The following is a 26,642-nucleotide window of genomic DNA, read 5'->3' on the forward strand; positions in this document are numbered from 1 at the left end:
TCCCAATTTTGCCTGGGAAACCTTCCTTAATTTCACCCCTGCAAAAAAAAAAAAAAAAAAAAAAAATTAAAGTGGGACTAAAGGGAACTAAAGTTTCAGTTTGTTGAGACATAATAAGTTTAAATGTTGAGCCGTTTGAAACCGGAGCTAATGGTTTTTGTTGACCGAAAATATTGAATCTAAACAAGATTAGATCATAACCCATTTATCCGTAACTTCAGTTCCCTTTTACAGTGTTCCCGTACTGCCTTTGTCTTCATCATGTATACTCATTCAGCAACCTGTGATTTTTTTATTATGTCCTTAGAGAACTTTTATTATTATTACTAGCCTTCATCTATTGATCATCTTGTTTGTCAGATGCTTCGTATTTATTATTCGACTAATCCTTATGATAATCTTACAAATTAAAAGATTCTCCGGTGCCCATCTAAGCTGAAACCTGAAGAATGAGTAGCTGTTATCCAAGGAAACAAAAGCAGTAAGAGTGCTCTAGGCAAAGAAAAAACGTTCAAAATGGTTGGAAGTGGAAAGAGAGGTTTGGTGTTGAAAAGAGCTCAGTATGACTGGAAAATGGTTTGTGAATTTGTGTGTTGCAGATGAGGGGATGCAGGTGCTGGGGGAAAGAGTCTGGAAATATAAACATTGTATACTGGGTAAAGAAGTTTGAATTTTATCCTAAGAACAATGGAATATGATCAAAAGTTTTTAAGCAGATGAGCAACATGACCAGATACGCACTTTGGAAAGATTACTATAACTTCAGTATAGAGAATACTAGGAAAACTGTTTTGATGGTGAAAAGTGTAGAGATGGAGTTTAGCAAGGAGGCTGATAAATATCCTCAATTGATATTGATTCTTACTCTTTGTGCCAGATTTTCTTCTTTTTGAAAAGTGTCCAATTTACCTTTTTTTGTATGTCTTTTTCCCACATGGAAATCTTTCCAACACCATCTTTCTTCCATCTGTGCCCAATAAGGTCTCATAACATCGAAGATCTTCAAGATCACCTCTTGGTCCCTGACCTGTTTCTTTGACTTTGTATTCACCAGTTGTTTCATAACTGTGTATCTGTCTACCCATTCATCTCTCCCTAAAAATCTTCTCTGCTCTTCTCTCCATGTTCTCTCTCTATTCTTGAGAACACTGCCTAGGAGTGCAAAATACTTTATGGGCACAATGTTTTTTTTTTTTTTTCCTAAGTGAAGTTTAAAAGGAACTTTTTTCATTAAAAAAAAGAAGCACTTCATTTCCTTCATGAAGGTGAAAATGCAGGGATAAAGGTAGGAAAACCTAGAATAATTAGCTTTGAGTCACACAAACAAAATCACTGAGTGGTGGAACATTTTCTTAGAAGTGGTACACCAATAAGGAAACATTATGATTTTTATGGACTTATGATCTGCTGGGCTTTTGTTTGTTTGTTTATAGAAATCCTGCCAAAGAAGATGAAGAAAAGCAGAGAAAGATTCTGCAACAGAGAGAGGGAATTTGTATATGAATTCAAAGTAGGAAGTCAGTGCTTAGAACTGAGGGTGCCCCTCAAATTTCCTATTCAAGAGAATGCCAGTCATTTACATGGGCGTCTGATGCTGCTGCACAGTTTACCATGCTTTATAGAAAAAGGTGAGAACTGATTTTTTAAAAGTTTATTTGTTTATTTTAGAGAGAGAGAGAGAGAGAGAGAGAGAGAGTGAGCATGTGGGGGTGGGTGAGGGGCAGAGGGAGAGAATCTTCAAGCTAACTGCCCGCTGAGCACAGAGCCCAACATGGGGCTCCATCTCATGACCCATGAGATCATGACCTGAGCCAAAACCAAGAGTTGGACACTTAATCGGCTTAGCCACCCAGGCACTCCAAGGACTGATTTTTTTTTTTTGAAAGATTTATTTATTTGAGAGCACACGCATGTGTGTGCAAATGGAGGGAGGGGTAGAGGGAGAGAATCTTCAGGCAGACTCCCCACTGAGCATGGAGCCCAACACTGGGGTCAATCTCATGACCCATGAGATCATGACCTGAGCCAAAATCAAGAGTCAGACACTTAACCAGCGAGCCACTGAGGCACCCTGAGGACTGATTTTTTTTAATACTTTATTATTAATTACACTTTATTATTTTCTGATAGTCTCTTTCCTTAGACATTTCATATTAGAAAGCTTAAGCCTGAGAAGCTTGAAACAACCATAAAATATGAAGTGTTTAACTGCTTCCTAGAATAAAAAGATTCCCCAGGCCTTTGTTATTGAGTGTTTTTTTTCCTATAACCCTTGTAGTTGTTTATTGGGCAATTTAGTATAAAAATTAATTTGCAGGGGTGCCTGGGTGACTCAGTTGACTAAGCATCTGACTCTTGATCTCAGCTCAGATCTTGATCTCAGGGCTGTGAGTTCAAGCCCTACATTTAAAAAGATTAAAAAATAAATAAATGAAAATTTATATAATGAAAAATTAGTTATAAGGTTTGGGTTAGAATGCTTACTCTCTTAATTTAGTTGGGTGGATACATTTCAGCTATCACTAATTATGATATTATAGAATTGTATTGCCAAATGCATTGCCCTTTTAATGATCTGGTCCTCAATTCCTGAGATGTCATGGAAGGGAAGGAATACTAATCTTTGAATAATTTTTGCTTACCTAAATTAATTCATAAGGTCATCTGTATTAAATCATTTTTAAAAGGTCTCTGTGTTCTATGTCACAAATGAGAAAAACATTTTAAGCTGAGACCATGTTAGATCATAGAGTTAAAGGGAATCTAGGAACTTTTTAACACAATCTCATTGTACAAACAAGGAAACTAGCACATTGAAAAGGTAAATTGTTTGCCTAAGGCAGTGGTTTCCATAGGTTGTTCCTTGATCAGAAGCTACAGCATCACTTGGAACCTTGTTAGAAATGCACATTCTTGGGCCTCGCCCCATTCTTTCAGAATCAAACACTCTGGGGGTGGCATGTAGCAATCTATTTCAGTAAACCCTCCAGGGATTTCTAATGCATGCTAAAAATTGAGAACCACTGGTCTAAAGCTACAAACATAGTGACAGAGCCAAAACCAGAACACAAGTATCCTGATTTCTATCCTTGTGCTTTTTCCATTATATCATCTCTAAGTAGTGTCTCTAAAACTGGGATTATAGATCATCCCAATTAAATCCACTTTAATATGCTAATCATTCAATTTCTCTTTCAAATTCAAAGACTGTAACTCTATATATAGGAAGCTTCTTCATTTAAGTACAGTAACCTTCAGAACCTCAAAATCTGTAGATTTTTCTTCATGTGCTTTTTACCTGCTCAGTTTCAAACTGAAGAATCAGACTTAATGTTTTAAATTACTATCAAGGTTATACATAAGAATTTTGACCATTTTCAATGCAATAACCTGTAATAGTAAAGAAAAATAATTGTGAAACTAGTCAAAAGATCCCCAAGCTGGTTTTATTGTATTAAGTATACAAGCTTGATAAAATAAAATTTCACATTGGAATGCTTATCCAGGTAAAATGTTCCCTGTTTACGTCAGGATTTTGCTGATGTTGGCATTTCTTATCCCTGTTACAGACTTAAAAGAAGCTCTGAGCCAGTTTATAGAAGAAGAATCCCTCAGAGATTATGACAGAGATGCCGAAGCATCCCTGGAAGCTGTGAAATCAGGTGAAGTAGATTTACATCAGCTGGCCGGTTCATGGGCCAAAGCTTATGCTGAGGTAAGAAAATAGATCAGATTGTAAATTTCAGGGATATTTTGGACTTTGATGAAGCTTTTAAATTGCTAAAGTAATACTGAAACAGTTGTGGAATCCTTTTTTCTCTACATACAAGATTTTATTCCATAATATATAACCTATATTGATGTTCCTGTAACTCCTTCCTATATGAGGGTGAGCAACAAATACTTTATGTAATATCTTTGTAAAAGAGAAGCTACTTTTGTATTTCTAACCAGCACAGGGTTGGCAGATTTAGCAATTAAAAATACAGGGCACCCAAATCTCAAAGAATGAATAATTTTTTAGTATAAGTATATCCCACATATTATATGGAACATATCTGAAATTCTAATCTAACTGGGTGACCTGTATTTTATCTGGCAACCTTAAACTAGCAGTAGTAGTTCATTTTAGGCTTTTACTTTTGTCCTCTCACTTATCCTCACTGTTGTTGTTGCCTTTTTTGATTTGTTTTGTTTTAGAGAGAGTGAGCGAGCGTGAGTTGGGGGCAGAGGGGCAGAGGGAGAGAGAGAATCTTAAGCAGGCTGCCTGCTTAGTACAGAGCCCAACACGGGGCTCAATCTCAACCCTGAGATCATGACCTGAACCCAGGCACCCCTTCACTGTTGTTTTATAGTTACATAATGTCATCATTTTTCCATTTAAATAATATATCTTATTTCATAAAGTCTAAGATGCCATTGATCATAACACACACCATTATTTTATTTACTGCTGAGATAGAACACCACCATCAATTAAACAATGGTAGAATACCAAGATACCATCAGTATAAGACGCATTCTGATTTCCCAGAGTTGTAATGTGAAAAAATATGCATCTCAGAATTGATGAGATACAGTTGAGAATCTACTGCATGCCAGGTACTGTACTGTGCCAGGTATTAGACATAAAATGGTGAGCAAGATAGACACAAAATGAAATTTACATTTTAGTTAAGGAGCCAGAAACAGAACTACATAAACAGACAAATTCGATAATTGCAAGCTATAATGAGTGAATTACATCCCACTTTAAGCAACTTGGTCTATGAGAATTTGAAAATCAATTTTATGGGGTCATATTTTGTTGTTCAAAGCAGTTTGCTTCATGTCCATTAAGGTTTCCTAGTATATTTAAAAGATGAGGGCGCCTGGGTGGCTCAGTTGGTTAAGCGACTGCCTTCAGCTCAGGTCTTGATCCTGAAGTCCCAGGATCGAGTCCCACATCGGGCTCCCTGCTCAGCAGGGAGTCTGCTTCTCCCTCTGATCCTCCCCCCTCTTGTTGCTCTCTCTTTCATTCTCTCTCTCAAATAAATAAATAGTCTTTAAAAAAAAATAAAAGATGACACTATTTACATGTATTATTTTAAATATTAAGAACACAGTTGTTGCATTAAAAAAAGATATGCCTATAATAATTACTATTTAAAGAAACCTAATCTGCTATAAAGGAATAAATAATTAAGATGTAGTTAAAGAATAATTCTACTTAATTTATTCAAGCAGTATTTTTTTATACATCTAAAATGGGTTTTTGTACATCTAAAATGTACACAGCTGAGGATTAAGTCTTTGCCTTCAAGGAGCTTACAATCTAGTAGAAAGAGACAAAGAAATCTATAGCCAATAACACTGCAGTCAGTGTTGGGATCAGGGTAAATACATGGGAGCATGCAGAGAAGTTGGGAGAAGAAGAGTGGTCAAGAGTTCTTGAAGAAAGCAATCAGTTCCTCTTCTAGGATTGCTATGGTTTTGATACAAAATCTGGCAGAACCTCTTCTAGCCCTGATTCGGTGTAACCAAAGAGAAAACTTCCCAAATGTTAGGTCAATAAGTGTTTATGTGTTTAAATTTATCGTATTATAAAAAAATAATTACCATATTCACTAATTTATGGTTTTCCTTATTCTGCACATTAGCCATTCTAAAAATAAGAATTTGACCATCTTCCAGATTAATGATCATAACAATAGTGATAATAATAGTAATATTAATGTAACAAAATAAGAACACTCTGTACTTATTCATTTAATCACAAGAGTGCAGATTTACAGTGAATTAAAATCAGCAAGCCTCCATCAAGCAAGTACTCTATTCTCACCCTCTGGAAATTTAGTAGATACATAGCACCTCTTGTTACATAGAGTTCAGCTTTCTAGCAATGCCAGGATTCTAGAAGTATAGTTGCTTGTTTGTTTTTAAAGAATTAAGGAAAGAAAGAGCAAAGAAGCTAATTCTAACAGTAAAAAAAAGGAAATCTTGACTGTCAGGAAAATAACTGAGAGGACCCAAATAACACTGGATGTATTCGGGCTGCCACTGGCTGTGAAAATTATAAAAGCTGAACAGCTAGTACAGCCTCAAGAATGTCGGAATCTGCCACTAAAAAGAAGGAATTAAAAAGGAAAAGGAAACAATGTTGCAGATCGCCAGAGGGCCAGCAGAGATTAGAAGCTGCAGCCTTATGGAGATCAGAAGAATCCAAGTATGGCAGGCAGAAGACTGTGCTAGTGGAAGCAGAATGGAGCAGAGGGGACAGAGGGGCTAACACATCGCTGCAGTATATGGGTAAACAGTATTTCAGTCACCTGAGAAGAATAACTGGACCATCAGTAAAAAGGTGAAATAGCATAATGTTTACAGTAATACCAATTACCTTGGTTATGAAAGAATGAGCTCCATTTACTATACATGGACTTACTAGATATTTCAGATGCTAATATATTTAAATCATTAAACTTTTTCCTTAACCACCTGTTGACGAAGATCTTTTAAAAATGTAGTACAGGGGTGCCTGGCTGGCTCAGTAGGAGCAGTGTGTGGCTCTTGATCTCAGGGTCATCAGTTCCAGCCCCACGTTGGGTGTAGATTACTTTAGATAAAGATAAATAAACTTAAAAAAAATTTAAATAAGGAATGTAGTACACATTTCCTTGCTTTCTTGACCACAGTATATAAAATTCAGTTCTAACTTCTTGAGGACTCCGAGTCATTACTATAAATATAAGTGATTATACCTTTAGGTGATACAGTGAGGCACAGCTGCAAGGAAGGACTGTCTGTCCCATCACTGCAGGTACAGTACACTGCAGAGATGTACTGAATATGCTGCTGTTATATAAGGAATTTCCATTGTGGAGGACCATTGCCCCTGATAACAGAGCTGTACTTTAATGGATGTACTTGCCTGGTAGAGGAGATTCTGATGGCCTACTAAAATAAAGTGTGTATGACTGTGAATCCCTACTGTGTGGAGTAATTCTGTTTTCTTCTGTGTTTCCTTTTCTTGTCTATTGTCATAGGATCTATTGCTTGTCATCTTGTTCTGTTTTCAGCCTCTAAAAACCTTACATGGTTTTTTCCTAATCACAGCTGTGTCTTAGCTATTGCGCTAATTTTTTTAAAATAATGAGAAGTAGGCTTGGCTAGATGAGGAAAGCTAAACAGAGCCAACTATTGGCAACATTGTGAAGTTGGCTATTTATTTTTGGTGGTGCCCTATCTTCCATTTCAGTATTGTCTTCTCAAGTCTCTTTGTATTCATCCATTCATCAAATGTGTACCGAGCTTCTGTTAGATATCAGATATTGTGTTAGGCACTTGGGGATAAGCAGAAAGAAAATAGACACAGTTCTTACCTTCTCAGAGTTTACAGACTGTCAGCAGACAGATATTTAAAATTAAGTGCAGTGGGGGCACCTGGGTGGCTCAGTCGGTTAAGCATCTGCCTTCAGCTCAGGTCATGGTCTCAGGTCCTGGGATTGAGCCCCATGTGGGGCTCCCTGCTCAGCGGGGAGTCTGCTTCTCCCTCTCCCTCTGCCCCTCCCCCACTCATGCACACTCTCTCTCTCTCAAGTAAATAAATAAAATCTTTAGAAAAATAAAATAAAATTAAGTGTAGCATGAATGTGATAAGTGCTATGGTACAGGACAGTGCAAGGAGAGCACAAAGCAGGTACACCTATTCTAGTCTAGAGAACTTCAAGAAAGCTTCCCACAGGAAAGAGAAAGTGAGTTGAGACCTGAAAGATTAGTTGGAAATAGGAAGGTGGAAGGTATGTGGTGGGAGAGGAGAGAAATAATACCCTAGGTAGAGGGTATAAATATAAAGGTTTGGAGGTGAGAGAGCCCATGGCACATTAGAAAAACTGAAAGTTGTTCAGAATGGCTAAGAAAGAGAGTTCAAGCTATCTTGAGTTCTGTCTTTATGCCGAAGGTAATGAGCAGCTTTAAGAGTTTAGTAGAGGAGTAAGATGATGATCATGTTTGTACTTCAGGAACATCAGTTCAGTGCATTAGCATGAAGAGTTTATCCTGCAAGGGAGAAATATTGGAATAAGTTAGAGGACTGTTGTAGTTAGGGAAGAAATTAAGAAAGTTTAGTCTAGAACAGTGGTAGTTAAAATAGTAAAGAGAAGATAACAAATGACTTTCCATTCATATATTTGTTTATTCAGCAAATACTTTGTGTGGATCCTGTACTAGGCATTGGGGATGTATCAACATAACAAATCTGGTCCTTATTCCCATGTAACGGTAGTGAAGAAGATAGTTAATAAGTACATAAATTATAATTTTAAAAATGTTATTAAGGAAATAAGTAGGGTGCTGTCATGGAGAACCAGGAAGGGGGTTATAAACCTAATTTATATAGGATTAAAGAACTCTTCTCTAAGGTGTTAATATTTAAGCTGAGACACGAAAGATAAAAGATCAATTGGCTCAGATTTCTTGCTTGGACAACTGAGGGAATGGTAGAATGGTGGCTCCCTTCACTTGAGAAGCAAGTTACAGCATAAAAATGATGGCTTCAGTTTATACCCTTTAAATGTGAAGTGCCCACAAGAGGCACCCATGTAGAGGTGTCTCATAAGCACTTAGCTGTGTATACCTGGCACTCAGGAAAGATGATTGGATTGGAGATATGGGTATGGGAGTCATTTATACATAGATGAATTTTGAAGTCATGGAATGAATGAAATTGCCCAGGGTGACTATATAGAAGGAAAAGAGTACATGCCTGTGCAGAATCCCAGTGAAACCCTGTATTAGAATTGTCTGTTGACTTACCTGTATCTCCTGCTTGTATGGATAACCACCTGGAAATGTTTAGTGTATTCTCTATTATAGCTCTGGTACGTATCCCAGTGCCTGAAAATAACAGAGCTTTGGTATGGGTTAGATAGATGGGATAAGTAGATGGCAAAAAAAAAAAAAAAAAGATGGATGAATATACAAGTAAATGAACACACTAACACCTAAGGGATGAACAGAGGAAGAAGAACCTGCAAAGGGAAGAGAGGAATTGGCCCAGGAAGTAGAAAGAAGACAAGATTATGGCTTCATGAAGGTTGAGAAAAAAGAGGTGCCAAGAAGGAGGGAATAGTTCATATGTCAAATGCTTCTGAGAGAATGAAGTGAGGAAAAGACTCAAAAATATCCATTAGGTTTATCAGGTAATCTTTATCTGTGGCAAGATCAGTTTTAACCATTGGTGGGACTGAAACTAGATTTCAGTGACTTTAAGAATGTGTGGGAGTATTAAGGAGGGCATGTACTGCATGGAGCACTGGGTGTTACACAAAAACAATGGATCGTGGATCACCACGTCAAAAACTAATGATGTATTGTATGATGACTAACATAAATAAAATTTTAAAAATTAAAAAAAAAAGAATGTGTGGGAGTGTGGAAATAGAATGAATATAGATAACTCAAGAAGCTTGGTTGCCTAAAGAGGAAGGATGAGACACTTGCAAAATGAAAACACAAGATCAGGGGTTTGTTTATGATGGTATCGATGAAGACTAGAAGGGATGGAATCCAGAACTCAAGTAGAGAATTAATCTTGACCGGGAGGAGGTACATTTCTTCTGTTATGGCAGAAAGGAAGAAGAAAACAATGGATATAGATACTGAAAATTTTACTGCTTTAGTAGCAGAAAGTTGAGGACATTCTCTTCTAACTGCTTCTACTTTATCTGGGAAATAAAGACAGGCCATGTGTTTAGATGAAGTGGGGGAACTGATGACACAGTTGGATGTTTGAGGAGAGAACTGACCAGAAAAAGATAGGATTTCCAGGCATCATTGAAGGGAAAAGTTAGAGTAGCACCAATCTGTCATCATAAACTTTACAGTTTTGTAGTTTTTCTGCTGCAGTGTTCTATAGCCTGACTGCAAGCATAGAGAAAAGGAATAATATTAGAGTTTTGTTAGGTGGGCAAGAGAAAGAACAGTCAAGGGGGTTGAGGATTTGGGCAAAAAAATATTTGAATGCTGGACCATTCCCTAAACTACTTAAGGAAGAAAGTGAAGCTGGGCGGGACCTAATGGCTGATAAAATATAAGAAAGTAGAAGGGTCTGTGCAGTGGAGATCCTGATGATTTAAAGAACCCATTGCCTGGGAGTAATTGAATGTGAATCTTGGTTGGAGGTTATAGTCAGAGACTGAATGTTTCCGTTTCAGAGGCTGAGCTGTTCCCGGGAATGATGCAGAGTGGGGGACTCAGGGGGAGCAGAGGACTTAGTAAAGACAAGTTCAGGGAAGCAAGAGGCAGGGCACTGGATTGGGTTCCCCACATGGACATCCAGGTAACCCAGGCTGATGACAGGACGTGGAACAGAGAGGAAGTCTGTGGTGTGAATTCAGGGCCAAAGCTTTACGTGGGAAGATAGAGGTGGAGAAATAATGGCCTGGACATTAAATAGTTTTCTTTTTGCAGGCCTTTACTCAGTGCCCCCATTCCTGTCAGCCATCACAGTTCCTTTCCTAGTATCCTCTCTCCTGAGGGGATGGCATGAGTTAGGTTAGGGGAAAACTCTGTTTAGTGCTTCTCATGTAGGTAGTTTGTACCTATTGGTAAGGCTTGCTCTAGGCCAAGTGTTAAATTGATGCTGCCGGTTACTATGGTTAGCTGGTCTGGTTCGTGAGGTTCCTGAATATCTGGTACTATGTATGGGCAAGCAGATCTCTATGATCTCTCACAGGCTCCTTCCTACAAAGTTTTAGCCTGAACCTGAAGTGAATTTCGAACTGAGCTTAAGTCACATGGGCTGCTTATAATTCCTAGAGCAGTTAGCAGAATGTGCTGTCAAGTTTTCAGAGGCATTAGAGCAGATGAAATCCATGTTCAAGATTCAGCTAGTCACCTTAAACTCTTCCCTCCTGATCTGGCAATTGATTGAAGTGTAAGTAAAAGATAAGGGATAAAGGTTTACCTATTGATTGACCGGTTTGAAGATACCTATTTCTGGGATATGTCCACTTGCTTTATTTTTAGGTAAATTATTACTTTGAGTTGTGTCCTCATCGATTACAGTTTTTATTTTCATTGGCAAGGAAAGGGAAGAATCCAGATTGTTCTTTTTTTATAGGTGTCTGTTTACAAAGATCAGTAATGGAAAAAACATTGAGCTCTTTGTGTTATTTCCACTTTTGTCATTAAATTGCATAATCTTTGACAAAGAACTGCTCAACCAGTTTTCTCACCTACAAAGCATTGTGTCTGTCTGATGTATTGACATATCTCAGGTCCTTGGGACAGGCGTCCATACCTCCCCAGATGGATATGTGTGCATACTTCCTTGGATGGATCCTTGTGTGTGTTGAGGGTATCCCCATTTTGCCTCTCTCCATGTTTCTGTTTTTCTTGTTAATCAGTGTTTACTCAGTCCCTTATCATTTTGATAGCTACTGTTTTCATATTCTTAAAAGCGTATTCTTAAAAGATTTCATATTCTTAAAAGCATTTTAAGAAGAAAGCAGAATACTAGAAAAAGTCAAAATAATTGCATAGGTTTATCTTGATGTAAAATCCTACACATGAATTGGGTTTTCAGGGTCATTGCATCACTAAACATGTGAGTATATATGTAACCTCCTTTTCTAAATGTATATCCTATAAAACCTTTTTTGGCAATGTATTTTTTTAATTTTTTTATTTGTCTCAGAGAGAGAGAGAGAAAGAGCAATGTATTTTTAATAATGAGAAGCTTTTTTCTAATTATAATAATATAGTATAAAGAAAGTTAAGGTCATCAGAAATCCTACATTCCTGAAATAGCTACCATTAGCATTTTGTTGATCATCCCTTGTGTGTGTGTGTGTGTGTGTGTGTGTGTGTGTGTGTATTTTACAGAAATGTTATTCTGTAATTTTACAGAAATGTTAAAATTCTGTTATTTTACAGAAATGAGATCATAGCACCCTTAATTTTTTTTCAATTATGAACACTTCCTATCCCTTCGTCCATATTAGTACCCCTCCTCATTCCTACCTCCAGGTAATTCATATTACATCTTAGTTTATACCTTTCCATCTTTTTGTATACTCAAATAATCCTATATAACCTATATATACACGTATATAAATAGAAGGTCTCTATCCTTGTCTGATGCACAAAAAAAGATTCATAATATATGTACTCATCTAGTAGTATAGTAAATGAAAATGCCGTGTCATGATTTAAGAATGTCTGTGTGTCATCTTGTAGACCACGTTAGAGCATGCAAGGCCTGAAGAGCCCAGCTGGGATGAAGATTTTGCAGATGTGTACCATGACCTAATCCATTCTCCAGCCTCTGAAACTCTCCTAAATTTGGAACATAATTACTTTGTTAGTATCTCAGAACTGATTGGCGAAAGAGATGTGGAGCTGAAAAAATTACGAGAGAGGTATTTCAGATTTCTTGCACTATCATAATTAAATGTCACATTGTCAGATACGGTGGCTGCAGAACAATTGGTTTTCATTTAATTGTGAAATTGAAAAATAAAATAGAAAAAAGTTCTCTAATATTGGAAATTAATTTTCTTGTGTGTTTCAATCTGTAATTTCAACTAGGAAGTCATCACAGACTTATAAAACTTCTCAAGTGATTTACCTGAGTAAATTATGGTGGCTTTATATATTATTTCTAATCTTTATATATTATTTCTAAGCTCTAGGCACTGTGCAAAGTGCTTTAGATGATATCTTAGCCTGTTCAGGCTATAACAAAATACCGTAGACTAGGTGGCTTAAACAGGAGAAATTTTTTTCTCCCAGTTCTGGAGGCTTAGGTAGTTCAAGATCAAGGTGCCAGCAGATTTGGTACCTGGAAGACCGGTCTCCTGGCTTATAGACAGTGCCTTCTCAGTGTGCACTCCCATGGCCTTTCCTCAGTGTGTGGTCCTGGTGTGTCTCTTCTGGAGAGAGAGTTCTAGATACTAATTCCATCATGAGGGCTCCAACCTCATGACTTCATCTAAACCCAATGACCTCCGAAGGCCCCACCTCCAAATATCATCACATTGGAGGTTAGGGTTTCAACATACGAATTTGAGGAGACACAAACATGCAGTCCATAACAGATGCCTTACCTCATTTGATTCTTACCACAGCCCAACTATTATTACCCCCTTTTACAGATGAGGAAAATAAGTTAAATAACTTGTCGAAGGACAAGCTGGAATTTGAAGTCATAGCTCCACTCAAAAGCTCTTAACCACTTTACCAAGCTCTCTCCCTATTTGGAACCTCTTTAAAACCCTGCCATTACTAAGTTCATTGTCTCTTTCAGTTCACTTTTGTAAGTTTATTTACATGAGGGGAAAAAATAACACTAGTATTATTCCAAGACATTCTAATTCATTGCATACAGTATTGAAAACAATGCTTTTGTGATTCATTTTTTCCCTCCAGAGTAAGTAAAAAATTGCTAGCATTATTTTAAAACATGACTTTCTAGATTGCTTTGTAGCAATTCTGTAAAATGTAATAATAATCAGGATATGCTTCTTCTAGATAATCCATTTTAATCCAGCAGAATCTAATAACATTTATTACCTTAAAGACATTCACTTAAGACTTTAGGTATATGTGGTATTAAGATAATGTTTTGAGTGGGTGATGTAAAATTTCTTTAATTGTAAAAGTATATTAGGACCAAATCACATGTATTTCTTGTGACTGACTTGATAGTCTGTCCCAAAGTAGTAAATTTAAAATGATGTACTGGTTTGCTCCTGGCTCTCATTTGCTTTGCATTAGAAAACATTGGGACCAGCAAGATGAGAATAATCTGTTATTTTGAGGGTTGTCATAGTTAGGAAAATTTAAAATGCAAAAATCATAAGCAAATGGATTTGGTAGTTTTTTCCTGAGAAATACTCTTCTGCATACCAGATCAGCATTTTTACTATATTGCGTAGGTTGGTACATTTTCATAACAGTTCTACTCCTCTCAACCTTTTATTTTCCTATCTAGTAAAATATTAGAACATTCTCTGTCAGAAAGAACTTGATATTTTGACATTTGTCACTCCATATGGGTTTAGCTTTGCTGATCAGCTGCATTGAGGCAGTTTGTTCCTTTCTAGGTGGGGTACCTGTAGTATGAGTTGTTGTCACCAGGTAAAGAGTTGAAGCTGTGTCTCTCAGGGAGACAAAAATTTTATTTAGTCCTTTATTATGTAGCCAGTAAAACTGTGACTATATTTTTAGAATAAGAATGAAATATAGGTTAGATTAATATAAGTATTCTTCCTTTGGGGAAGCTGCATTAACTTACTAATTATCTGTATTTACTGGTACTTCATACATTTTTTTTCTATTGTGGAATAGTTTTTTTGTAGGAGTTTGGGTTTGTTTGTTTTTTTTGTAAGTTTTTTTTTTATTTATTTGACAGAGAGAGAGATAGCAAGAGCAGGAACACAAGCAAGGGAAGTGGGAGAGGGAGAAGCCGGCTTCCCGCCGAGCAGGGAGTCTGATGTGGGGCTCGATCCCAGGACCCTGGGATCATGACCCGAGCCGAAGGCAGACGCTTAATGACTGAGCCACCCAGGTGCCCTGGTTTATGTTATTTTTTGAAATGTCCTTTGGCCAAATCTTGATGGGGTTTTGCTTTTTTTTTTCTTTGTAAACATAATATTTAAATACATTTATTTTTTTTCTTAAGATTTTATTTATTTATTCGACAGATAGATAGCACAAGTAGGCAGAGTGGCAGGGAGAGGGAGAAGCAGGCTCTCCGCTGAGCAGGGAGCTGGACATGGGGCTCGATCCCAGGACCCCAGGATCATGACCTGAGCCGAACGCAGCCACTTAACCAACTGAGCCACCCAGGCGCCCCTAAATACATTTATTTTGACAACAATTTGTAGTTTATTCTCCAATACCCAAACTGTTAGCTTGAAAGAGAAAAATAAGCTAGGTTCCTCTTGAGGTAGGTGATTGTTGTAAAGGTGAACAGTATAACTTAAGACAAGTTAGACTTCAGTGATAGCTATGGAAGTTCACCCAATTCATTTACCCAATGCATGAGCAGAAGTGACACATTTTCTTATTTCTCTTTTAATTTTAATTCCACTTTACACCTTTAAAAGACAGTTTCTTAGCACAGTATAATAATTTTTTCTGTTTTTTCTGTTATAGCAGACTGTTATAATCGTTTTTTCTAAGTATCTTCAAGATAATGTTCAGGTTGTTAGAATTATCACACCTGACAAACTGAGCCAATACCTAGTTAGATAGAACTAGAAATATAATAAAATTTCCTTTCATCTTAATCCAAGGAAATGTATATTGTGTCATTAACTGTATCATTAGCCCTTGCATTTCTGACACATTTAGGGTGAAATAAATGTTCATGCAATTTCTTTTGTTGAATTATTTATTAGTCTTTTTTTCCTCACTGTTAATTTGCTGCTGTTAGCAAACCAGATTTAAGATACAAAAATTTAAAGATACTCATTTATTGATATTTAAAGATACTAAATCTTTAAAACTTAAAAATGGCAATGATACTTTTTATCCACTAGAGGGAACATGCATAATGTAAAATATTAATCTCTTTATATCAAAGTTTGTATTTATAATTGTGTTGCAATTATTTCTGCTTTAATTAAAAATTTTACTTGCAAGCACCTGGCCCCCAATAGTTATAAAAAGTTATTGGGGTCACTTGCATTAGAATTAATTGAGGACTAAATGGTACTGAACATTTAATTCTAGGAGGTAAATACAGAAATGTATAAATAAATGTATAACATATAAATGAGTTTTATTTATCACATACATATAAGTGTCTTAATCGGTTGTTATAAGTAATGATAAATTCTCTTTTAAGAGCAATTACATTAATTAGACTCATAGTAAAATCCTTTTCTTTTATGTCTTTATTTCATTATTTTCACATTTGTTTGAAATATATTTTAGAACAAACTTTTTAAATACATTTATATTAGAAGATAATTTTTTAATTTGAAAAATTTTAAGAACTTATTTATTAAAACATACAGAAAAGACAACAACCTGTAGGTGTACAATTCAATAAGTTTTTATAAAGTAAGCACACCCATGTAATCATCACTCAGCTCAAGAAATGGAATATTTCCAACACTGCAAAAGGCTCCCCTGGGTCTTCTTGTCATAGCCCGTCTCTCCCATAAATAACTGGTATCTGAACTTCTAATACCAGTGATTAGTTTTTCCTGTGGGAAAACCATGTTTAATTTCTGCACAAATGAAGAAGGTAAGGCTAAAACATACTTTAGCATGTATCTTATATTCCTCTATAAGGAGAACTTTGTGACTTAATACCAGTTTGATTCTTAGAACCTAATTGACAGCTTCGGCGATACTATAAGCTAACTTTCAGAGCTTGATATCACTTTAACTCCTGTGCGTATAAGTAGAAAATGTATTAAAGCTGGAGTCAGAGTATCTTCTTTGAGGAAATCTGCAGATGAGAAAGGAGTCTAGTTTCAAGCATTAGTCATGGAAATTGAAAGATCGCCTAGATTTTGACTGCTTTCACTTATGTGTTAACTTTAGATCAAGATCTAGCTGTACAAATGACGCATTATATGACATTATCATTATTCCCACATCCCCATTTCCAGGACTTCAGAGTGCTTTCTAGGTATTACAGTTGCTATTCCTGGACATCTTCCTATAAAAGAAAAAATTTCATTTTCACTTCATAGAGATTGTTTAATGAATCAGGAGTGGCCATACCCCTTAAAGATATCATGAATATTATCTGATCCACTCATTTATGTTTTAGACAAGGCATTGAAATGGAAAAAGTGATGCAGGAATTGGGTAAATCACTGACAGATCAAGATGTAAATTCACTGGCTGCTCAGCATTTTGAATCCCAGCAAGTAAGTGAAGTGCAATGATTTTTAGATACACAGTTGCATTTTCTTTCACTTATGTTTGTAAAAAAAAAAAAAAAAATTGACCACTTGGTGTACTCTCTCTTTTTAGGACTTAGAAAATAAATGGTCAAATGAATTAAAACAATCAACTGCCATCCAGAAGCAAGAATATCAGGAATGGGTGATAAAACTTCATCAAGACCTAAAAAACCCTAACAACAGCTCCCTCAGGTATTAATCATCTATTGTTCTTATTAGATAAAAGTACACTGTTAGTAAGAGGCTGTATGTATAATACAATGGAATCTTTTAGTTGTAGCTATTTTCTTTTTTTTTTTATTTTTTTATTGTTATGTTAATCACCATACATTACATCATTAGTTTTTGATGTAGTGTTCCATGATTCATAGTTTGTGCATAATACCCAGTGCTCCATGCAGAACGTGCCCTCTTTAATACCCATCACCAGGCTAACCCATCCCCCCAACACCCTCCCCTCTAGAAACCTCAGTTTGTTTTTCAGAGTCCATTGTCTCTCATGCTTCGTCTCCCCCTCCGACTTACTCCCCTTCATTCTTCCCCTCCTGCTATCTTCTTTTTTTTTCTTAACGTATATTGCATTATTTGTTTCAGAAGTATAGATCTGTGATTCAACAGTCTTGCACAATTCACAGCACTCACCATAGCACATACCCTCCCCAATGTCTATCACCCAGCCACCCCATCCCTCCCACCCCCCACCACTCCAGCAACCCTCAGTTTGTTTCCTGAGATTAAAAATTCCTCATATCAGCGAGGTCATATGATACATGTCTTTCTCTGATTGACATATTTCACTCAGCATAACCCCCTCCAGTTCCATCCATGTCGTTGCAAATGGCAAGATCTCATTCTTTTTATGGCTGCATAATATTCCATTGTGTATATATACCACATCTTCTTTATCCATTCATCTGTCGGTGGTCATCTTGGCTCTTTCCACAGTTTGGCTATTGTGGACATTGTTGCTATAAACATTGGGATGCATGTACCCCTTCGGATCCCTACATTTGTATCTTTGGGGTAAATACCCAGTAGTGCAATTGCTGGATCGTATGGTAGCTCTATTTTCAACTGTTTGAGGAACCTCCATACTGTTTTCCAGAGTGGTTGCACCAGCTTGCATTCCCACCAACAGTGTAGGAGGGTTCCCCTTTCTCCACATCCCTGCCAACATCTGTCGTTTCCTGACTTGTTAATTCTAGCCATTCTGACGGGTGTGAGGTGGTATCTCATTGAGGTTTTGATTTGGATTTCCCTGATGCCCGGCGATGTTGAGCACTTTTTCATGTGTCTGTTGGCCATTTAGATGTCTTCTTTGGAAAAATGTCTGTTCATGTCTTCTGCCCATTTCTTGATTGGATTATTTGTTCTTTGGGTGTTGAGTTGGATAAGTTCTTTATAGATTTTGGATACTAGCCCTTTATCTGATATGTCATTTGCAAATACTTTCTCCCATTCTGTCGGTTGTCTTTTGGTTTTGTGGACTGTTTCTTTTGCTGTGCAAAAGCTTTTTATCTTGATGAAATCCCAAGAGTTCGTTTTTGCCCTTGCTTCCCTTGCCTTTGGCGATGTTTCTAGGAAGAAGTTGCTGCGGCTGAGGTCGAAGATATTGCTACCTGTGTTCTCCTTTGGGATTTGATGGACTCCTGTCTCACGTTTAGGTCTTCCAACCATTTGGAGTCTATTTTTGTGTGTGGTGTAAGGAAATGGTCCAGTTTCATTCTTCTACATGTGGCTGTCCAATTTTCCCAACACCATTTGTTGAAGAGACTGTCTTTTTTCCACTGGACATTGTTTCCGGCTTTGTCAAAGATTACTTGACTATAGAGTTGAGGGTCCATTTCTGGGCTCTCTATTCTGTTCCATTGATCTGTGTGTCTGTTTTTGTGCCAGTAGCACTCTGTCTCGATGATGACAGCTTTGTAATAGAGCTTGAAGTCCGGAATTGTGATGCCGCCAGCATTGCTTTTCTTTTTCAATATTCCTCTGGCTATTCGGGGTCTCTTCTGGTTCCATACAAATTTTAGGATTATTTGTTCCATTTCTTTGAAAAAAGTGGATGGTATTTTGATGGGGATTGCATTGAATGTGTAGATTACTCTAGGTAGCATTGACATCTTCACAGTGTTTGTTCTTCCAATCCATGAGCATGGAACGTTTTTCCATTTCTTTCTGTCTTCTTCAATTTCTTTCATGAGTATTTTATACTTTTCTGAGTACAGATCCTTTGCCTCTTTGGTTAGATTTATTCCTAGGTAACTTATGGTTTGGGGTGCAATTGTAAATGGGATCGACTCCTTGATTTGTCTCTCCTCTGTCTTGTTATTGGTGTATAGGAATGCCACTGATTTCTGTGCATTGATTTTATATCCTGCTACTTTACTGAATTCCTGTATGAGTTCTAGCAGTTTTGGGGTGGAGTCTTTTGGGTTTTCCACATACTGTATCATATCATCTGCAAAGAGTGAGAGTTTGACTTCTTCTTTGCTGATTTGGATGCCTTTGATTTCTTTTTGTTGTCTGATTGTTGTGGCTAGGACTTCTGATACTATATTGAATAGCAGTGGTGAGAGTGGACATCCCTGCTGCGTTCCTGACCTTAGGGGAAAAGCTCTCAGCTTTTCCCCATTGAGAATGATATTCGCTGTAGGTTTTTCATAGATGGCTTTTATGATATTGAGGTATGTACCCTATATCCCTATACTCTGAAGTGTTTTGATCAAGAAAGGATGCTGTACTTTGTCAAATGCTTTTTCTGCAGCTATTGAGAGGATCATATGACGCTTGTTCTTTCTTTTTTGAATGTATTGTATCACGTTGATTGATTTGTAGATGTTGAACCAACCTTGCAGCCCAGGGATAAATCCCTCTTGGTCGTAGTGAATAATCCTTTTAATGTACTGTTGGATCCTATTGGCTAGTATTTTGGTGAGAATTTTTGCATCCATGTTCATCCAAGGATATTGGTCTGTAATTCTCCTTTTTGATGGGGTCTTTGTCTGGTTTGGGGATCAAAGTAATGGTGGCCTCATAAAACGAGTTTGGAAGTTTTCCTTCCATTTCTATTTTTTGGAACAGTTTCAGGAAAATAGGTATTAATTCTTCTTGAAATGTTTGATAGAATTCCCCTGGGAAGCCATCTGGCCCTGGGCTTTTGTTTGTTGGGAGATTTTTGATGACTGCTTCAAATTCCTTAGTGGTTATAGGTCTGTTCAGGTTTTCTTCCTGGTTCAGTTTTGGTAGTTGATACATCTCTAGGAATGCACCCATTTCTTCCAGGTTATCTAATTTGCTGGCATAGAGTTGCTCATCATATGTTCTTATAATTGTTTGTATTTCTTTGGTGTTGGTTGTGATCTCTCCTCTTTCATTCATGATTTTGTTGATTTGGGTCCTTTCTCTTTACTTTTTGATAAGTCTGGCCAGGGGTGTATCAATCATGTTAATTCTTTCAAAGAACCAGCTCCTAGTTTCGTTGATCTCTTCTACTGTTCTTTTGGTTTCTATTTCATTGACTTCTGCTCTGATATTTGTTATTTCTCTTCTCCTGCTGGGTTTAGGCTTTCTTTGCTGTTCTTTCTCTAGCTCCCTTAGATGTAGGGTTAGGTTGTGTATTTGAGACCTTTCTTGTTTCTTGAGAAAGGCTTGTATTGCTATATACTTTCCTCTTAGGACTGCCTTTGCTGCATCCCAAAGATTTTGAACAGTTGTGTTTTCATTTTCATTGGTTTCCATGAATTTTTTTAATTCTTCTTTAATTTCCTGGTTGACTCATTCATTCTTTAGTAGGATGCTCTTTAGCATCCATGTATTTGAGTTCTTTCTGACTTTCCTCTTGTGATTGAGTTCTAGTTTCAAAGCATTGTGGTCTGAAAAGATGCAGGGAATAATCCCAATCTTTTGGTATCGGTTGAGACCTGATTTGTGACCTAGGATGTGATCAATTCTGGAGAATGTTCCATGGGCACTAGAGAAGAATGTGTATTCCGTTGCTTTGGGATGGAATGTTCTGAATATGTCTGTAAAGTCCATTTGGTCCAGTGTTTCCTTTAAAGTCTTTATTTCCTTGTTGATCTTTTGCTTGGATGATCTGTCCATTTCAGTGAAGGGGGTGTTAAAGTCCCCCACTATTATTGTATTGTTGTCACTCTGTTTCTTTGCTTTTGTTCTTAATTGCCTTATATAATTCTCTGCTCCCATGTTCGGGGCATAGATATTTACAATTGTTAGATCTTCTTGGTGGATAGACCCTTTAAGTAGGATTTAGTGTCCTTCCTCATCTCTTATTACAGTCTTTGTTTTAAAATCTAATTTGTCTGATATAAGGATTGCCAGCCCAGCTTTCTTTTGGTGTCCATTAGCATGGTAAATGGTTTTCCACCCCTTCACTTTCAATGCGGGGGTGTCTTTGGGTCTAAAATGCGTCTCTTGCAGACAGCACATCGATGGGGCTTGTTTTTTAATCCAATCTGATAGCCTGTGTCTTTTGATTGGGGCATTGAGCCCATTTACATTCAGGGTAACTATTGAAAGATATGAATTTAGTGCCATTGTATTGCCTGTAAGTTGACTGTGACTATATTGTCTGTGTTCCTTTCTGATCTATGCTGCTTTTAGGCTCTCTCTTTGCTTAGAGGACCCCTTTCAATATTTCTTGTAGGGCTGGTTTTGTGTTTCAAATTCTTTAGTTTTTGTTTGTCCTGGAAGCTTTTTACCTCTCCTTCTATTTTCAGTGACAGCCTAGCTGGATATAATATTCTTGGCTGCATATTTTTCTTGTTTAGTGTTCTGAAGATATCATGCCCGTCCTTTTTGGCCTGCCAGGTCTCTGTGGATAGGTCTGTTGCCAATCTAATGTTTCTACCATTGTAGGTTACAGATCTCTTCTCCCGAGCTGCTTTCAAGATTTTCTCTTTGCCTCTGAGACTCATAAGTTTTACTATTAAATGTCAGGGTGTTGACCTATTTTTATTCATTTTGAGAGGGGTTCTCTGTGCCTCCTGGATTTTGATGCCTGTTTCCTTCCCCACATTAGGGAAGTTCTCTGCTATTATTTGCTCCAATATACCTTCTGCCCCTCTCTCTCTTTCTTCTTCTTCTGGGATCCCAATTATTCTAATGTTGTTTCGTCTTATCGTATCGCTTATCTCTTGAATTCTGCCCTCGTGATCCTGTAGTTGTTTCTCTCTCTTTTTCTCAGCCTCTTTATTGTCCATCATTTGGTCTTCTATATCGCTGATTCTCTCTTCTGCCTCATTTATCCTAGCAGTTAGTGCCCCCATTTTTGATTGCACCTCATTAATAGCCTTTTTGATTTCGACTTGGTTAGATTTTAGTTCTTTTATTTCTCCAGAAAGGGTTTCTCTAATAACTTCCACGCTTTGTTCAAGCCCAGCTAGTATCTTTAGTCATGATTCTGAACTCTAGGTCCGACATTGTACTAATGTCCGTATTGAGTAGGTCCCTGGCAGACGGTACTATCTCTTGTTCTTTTTGCTGAGGTGATTTTTTTCGTGTTGTCATTTTGTTCAGAGGAGAATAGATGAATGAGAGAACAAAATGCTAACAGATTAACAACATCCCCAGCAAATATACTCTATACAAATCAGAAAAAACCTGAAATCAGGGGAAAAGAAAGGGAAAGAAAGAAAAAAGAAAAAGAAAAAAGATAAAGAAAAAGATAAAAAGAAACAAAAACAGAACAAAACAAAAAAAAAACCATAAAATGATCAAATATGATCAGGCTAGTGCATAGATCAGTGCCACACACTAGATTTTGGGTGTATTTTGGTCTGTTAGAAGAAAGTGCATCCTAAAATTTTAAAGGAAGAAAGACTTATGTATGTACAAAATAAGGGTTGATACAATGAAGGGATGGAAGATGACTGTAAAGATGAAATTTGTAAAAGGTTTTATAAATGGAATTGATAAGATAAGAAGTTGTTTGAAAGAAGAAAGAAGATTTAAAAAAAAAAAGGAAAAAAAATCGAGAGACTGTGATCAGGCAGGAGACTAGAACAAAGCCATACACTAGTGATTTAGGGTATATTTTGATCTGTTAGAAGAAACTGTATCTCAAAATTTTAAGGAGAGAACAACATATATATATATATATATATATATATATATATATATATATATATATATATATATATGCCAAAAATAAGGGTAACTACTATGAAGGGATAAAATATGACTCTAAAAATGAAAAATAAAAAATGTTTTTTTAAGAAAGGGATTGATAAGATGTTGGTTGAAAAAGGGAAAAAGAAAAATTCAAAAAACAAAACAGTTAAAAAAATTAACTTTGAAAAACTAATGAATCATGGTGAAAAAGCCATGAATTCTATGTGCAGTATTCCCTAGCCTCATTTATCCTAGCAGTTAGTGCCCCCATTTTGGAATGGAATTCTCCCATTCTCCTTGATCGGTAAACTTGGTCCTGGCTTGCTGGCTGTTCGTGATGATCTTCTGGGGGAGGGGCCTGTTGCCGTGGTTCCCAAACGCCTTTGCCGGAGGCAGAATTGCCCCGCCCTCGTCGTCCGGGCTAAGCAAGCTGCTGGGGTTTGCTCTCAGGAGCTTTTGTTCCCTGCAAGCTCTCGGTACAGCTTTGGAGGACCAGGGCGAAAATGGTGGCGTCCCACTCTCTGCCCCGAGGAGCTGAGAACTCGGGGCTCCGCTCCTCAGTGCGCCCCCAGAGGAAAGCAGTCAATCACTCCCGTCTCCCTGGTCTCTGGCCGCACTCTGTGCTCACCCGGCCTGTGACCGAGCGTTTCTATCTCTGGCACCCGACCCCGTGTGGAGTCTCCAAACCCAGCACATCCCTGTGGTGCGCTCCTGCGCCGCTCTTCCCAGGGGAGGAGGAGGAGTTTCCCCGGATATGCCACTTGTTGGGTCCCTGCTGGAGGCACAGTGGCCCAACTGGGCCGCGGATCACAGTTTATGGCCACCCCGAGCTGAGAGCCCGCGCCTCGGCTCAGTCTCTGCAGCCGGCTCCGATACCTGGGAGCTCTGCTGCATTCAGGCACCCCCAGTCTTTCTGTGACCCCGAGGGTCCTGAGTCCACACTGTCCCGCGAGGTTTTCACCTCCCGCTTAGCCACTGGAGTGACGTCCCTCAGCGGAACCGACTTCTAAAAGTTCCAGTTTTGTGCTCCGCGGCTCTATCACTTGCCAGAAGCGGCCGAGGGAGGTCTCCTCCCCCGCCGTCTATCCTCCTGAATATCGCCTCGGATTCACTTCTCCGCATGTCCTACTTTCCAATAAGTGGTCGCTTCTCTGTTCAGAGAGTTGTTGCTACTCTCTTCTTCGATCTCCTGTTGAGTTCGTACGTGTTCAGAATGATTTGATCCCTATTTAGCTGAATTCCTGAGACCAGACGAAATCCAGGTCTCCTACTGCTCTGCCATCTTGCTCCACCCAGAGTTGTAGCTATTTTTAAGTTACCAGTGACAGTTCAAGATAATTTTATACTTCTAACACGTTTGGTATTATCTGGATTTGTGTGGATTATTTGGGAGGGGGGTTAATTGGTTGCCTTAAAATAGTGATTTACCCCCTTAGAACTTAGCTGTAAATCTCTTAGGTGTGTATATCTAAGTATCCCAAGTACAATCTCTTGTTTGTTTTAAATTGGTTTCTGTTCAATGCAGTAAGCATTGGTTGACTGCATCTTAAATGCCAAGCACTCTCTAAGCAAAAAATCAAAGAAGATGCCTATGCATGTGGAGCTTATATTCTAGAGAGACTGACCTATAAATAAAATAATACTGTGTAGAATGATATGTAAAGTCATAGAAGCATGTGCAAGGTAGAAAAGGAGTATATACGCCACTAATGAATCAATTTACACTACATCAAAAACTAATGATGTACTATATGCTGGCTAATTGAACTTAATAAAAAAAAAGAAAGTAAAGGAGTATAGAAGACTTCTGTAATTCATAACTTGTACAGTACCTGATGGCCTAAATGCATTGTATTTCATATGTTGCCCTAGAGCTTGACAGTGCTTATGTTTTTTCCTGGTTGTATACTCATATGTTTGAGAATTTCTTTCTTTCAAATCTTCAAGTATATTCAACTGGAAATGTACTTAGTACAGTATGATAATCCTGTTTCCAGCAGTTGCCTGGAATCTCCAAACATTTAGAAATAGCATTTTATTTGTGTAATGTCAGTCTCCCCTCTAGTCTTGCCTTGGAGACAAAACCCATGTGTGTTTTTTCTACTGTTATACACAGATCCTTGCCAAGTGTCTACCTCTTCACACTGGCACATAAGACATGCTCAATTAATATTTATAGGATGGGTGGACAAATAGGCAGATGGATGAATTACCATGTAGCTGTTTACCTGATATCTCATCTCTATCACCTCTTACCCAAATATTATAATCTGTCATTTGCCTTATTTTCCCAAGACAACATCTTAGAAATATTTAAACAATTTTTTATGATTAGATATGGGGTAACATCCTTGACACAAACATATTTGACAACTCATTTCAAATAAAAATAATGAACAAAAAATTTTAAAAAATAATGAGCACAATACAAAGGGAGAGGTGGGCAGAAAGAAGGGTTGGGAACATCTGTATCCTATAATCTGTAACGGTGTTTCTCAAACTGCTGGTTGCAGTCTGCCAGGACCATTCTAGATTCTTTACTTTCCAGTCAGACCTTTAAAAATCACAATAAAGGGGCACCTGGGTGGCTCAGTCGTTAAGCGACTGCCTTCGGCTCAGGTCATCCCAGGGTGCTGGGATCAAGCCCCTCATCAGGCTCCCTGCTCCGCAGGAAGCCTGCTTCTCCCTCTCCCACTCCCCCTGCTTGTATTCCCTCTCTTGCTGTGTCTCTCTCTGTCAAATAAATAAATAAAATCTTTTTAAAAAATTAAATTTTAAAAATGGCAATAAAATGAAATGGAATGCAGTGGAATGGAACAGAGTATGGCAGAGTAGAATAAGGAAAAAATATGAGAGCACATCATACATGAAGCTTTCTATAAATAAATGTGTCTATTAAGCCAGAATGTAAAGTATATACTGTATGTTTTGGTCAGAAATGTGGAGAGTCTGGTGATGGGGATTAAGGAGGACACATGATCTGATGAGCACTGGGTGTTATACGCAACTAATGAATCATTGAATACTATATCAAAAACTAATGATGTACTATATGGTGGCTAATTGAACTTAAAAAAAAAAGGAAATGTGGAGAGTCATTGATTTTACGAAGCTGAGAAAGCCCCTTGTTATAAACATTATCTCTCGCTTTGCTGCTATAGTTTCAGAAATTCAGTCTATAGAAACAATTCTATTGTGTACATATTGGCCTCTGGCTGATCCTGCTTTTACAAACTAAGTATTCCTAGGAAAGAATGTTTTTACTGTGACTTTGTCAGTTTTGCTTTTCTTTTAATAGCAGTTTCCTTGGGCAGCAGAAACTTGTTTTCAACTCAACTCCGTGTAGAACTCCTATAAGGAGTTGATAAAAGTGGCATTTTATTTTTAGCCATTATTTTTGCTTTTTTTAAAAAAAAACGTCAGGCGTACTGAAGGGTAAATTATGCAAATTAAAAGTTACCTCTTTTAGGTTTACATTTTGATGAGTTTTGACAAACTTAACTGTCATGAAATCATCATTGCAATCAAGATATAGCATTTCACTTTTATACCTTTATAGCTTATTCCTTTCTCTTTCCCAGCTCTTGGCAACCTGCTCTGATTTCT

The 26,642-nt window shown here is 37.5% G+C and overlaps 1 protein-coding gene across 2 annotated transcripts in view; it reads left to right on the plus strand.

Moving 5' to 3' along the window:
* C9H12orf4 (chromosome 9 C12orf4 homolog) overlaps nt 1-26,642 on the plus strand; it is a 59,843-nt gene that overhangs the window by 240 nt on the left and 32,961 nt on the right. Inside the window, exons 2-6 of one of the 2 annotated variants that reach the window (XM_027595509.2) lie at nt 1,434-1,628; nt 3,570-3,715; nt 12,217-12,398; nt 16,772-16,871; nt 16,978-17,099. In XM_027595509.2, coding sequence (XP_027451310.1) covers nt 1,451-1,628; nt 3,570-3,715; nt 12,217-12,398; nt 16,772-16,871; nt 16,978-17,099 — 728 coding nt within the window. In that variant the 5' untranslated portion in view covers nt 1,434-1,450. The remainder of the gene's footprint in view (nt 1-1,433; nt 1,629-3,569; nt 3,716-12,216; nt 12,399-16,771; nt 16,872-16,977; nt 17,100-26,642) is intronic. The other variant, XM_027595510.2, reaches the window with a different exon arrangement.

This window comes from Zalophus californianus, chromosome 9 (genome assembly GCF_009762305.2).
Source record: "Zalophus californianus isolate mZalCal1 chromosome 9, mZalCal1.pri.v2, whole genome shotgun sequence".
Taxonomy (NCBI): domain Eukaryota; kingdom Metazoa; phylum Chordata; class Mammalia; order Carnivora; family Otariidae; genus Zalophus; species Zalophus californianus.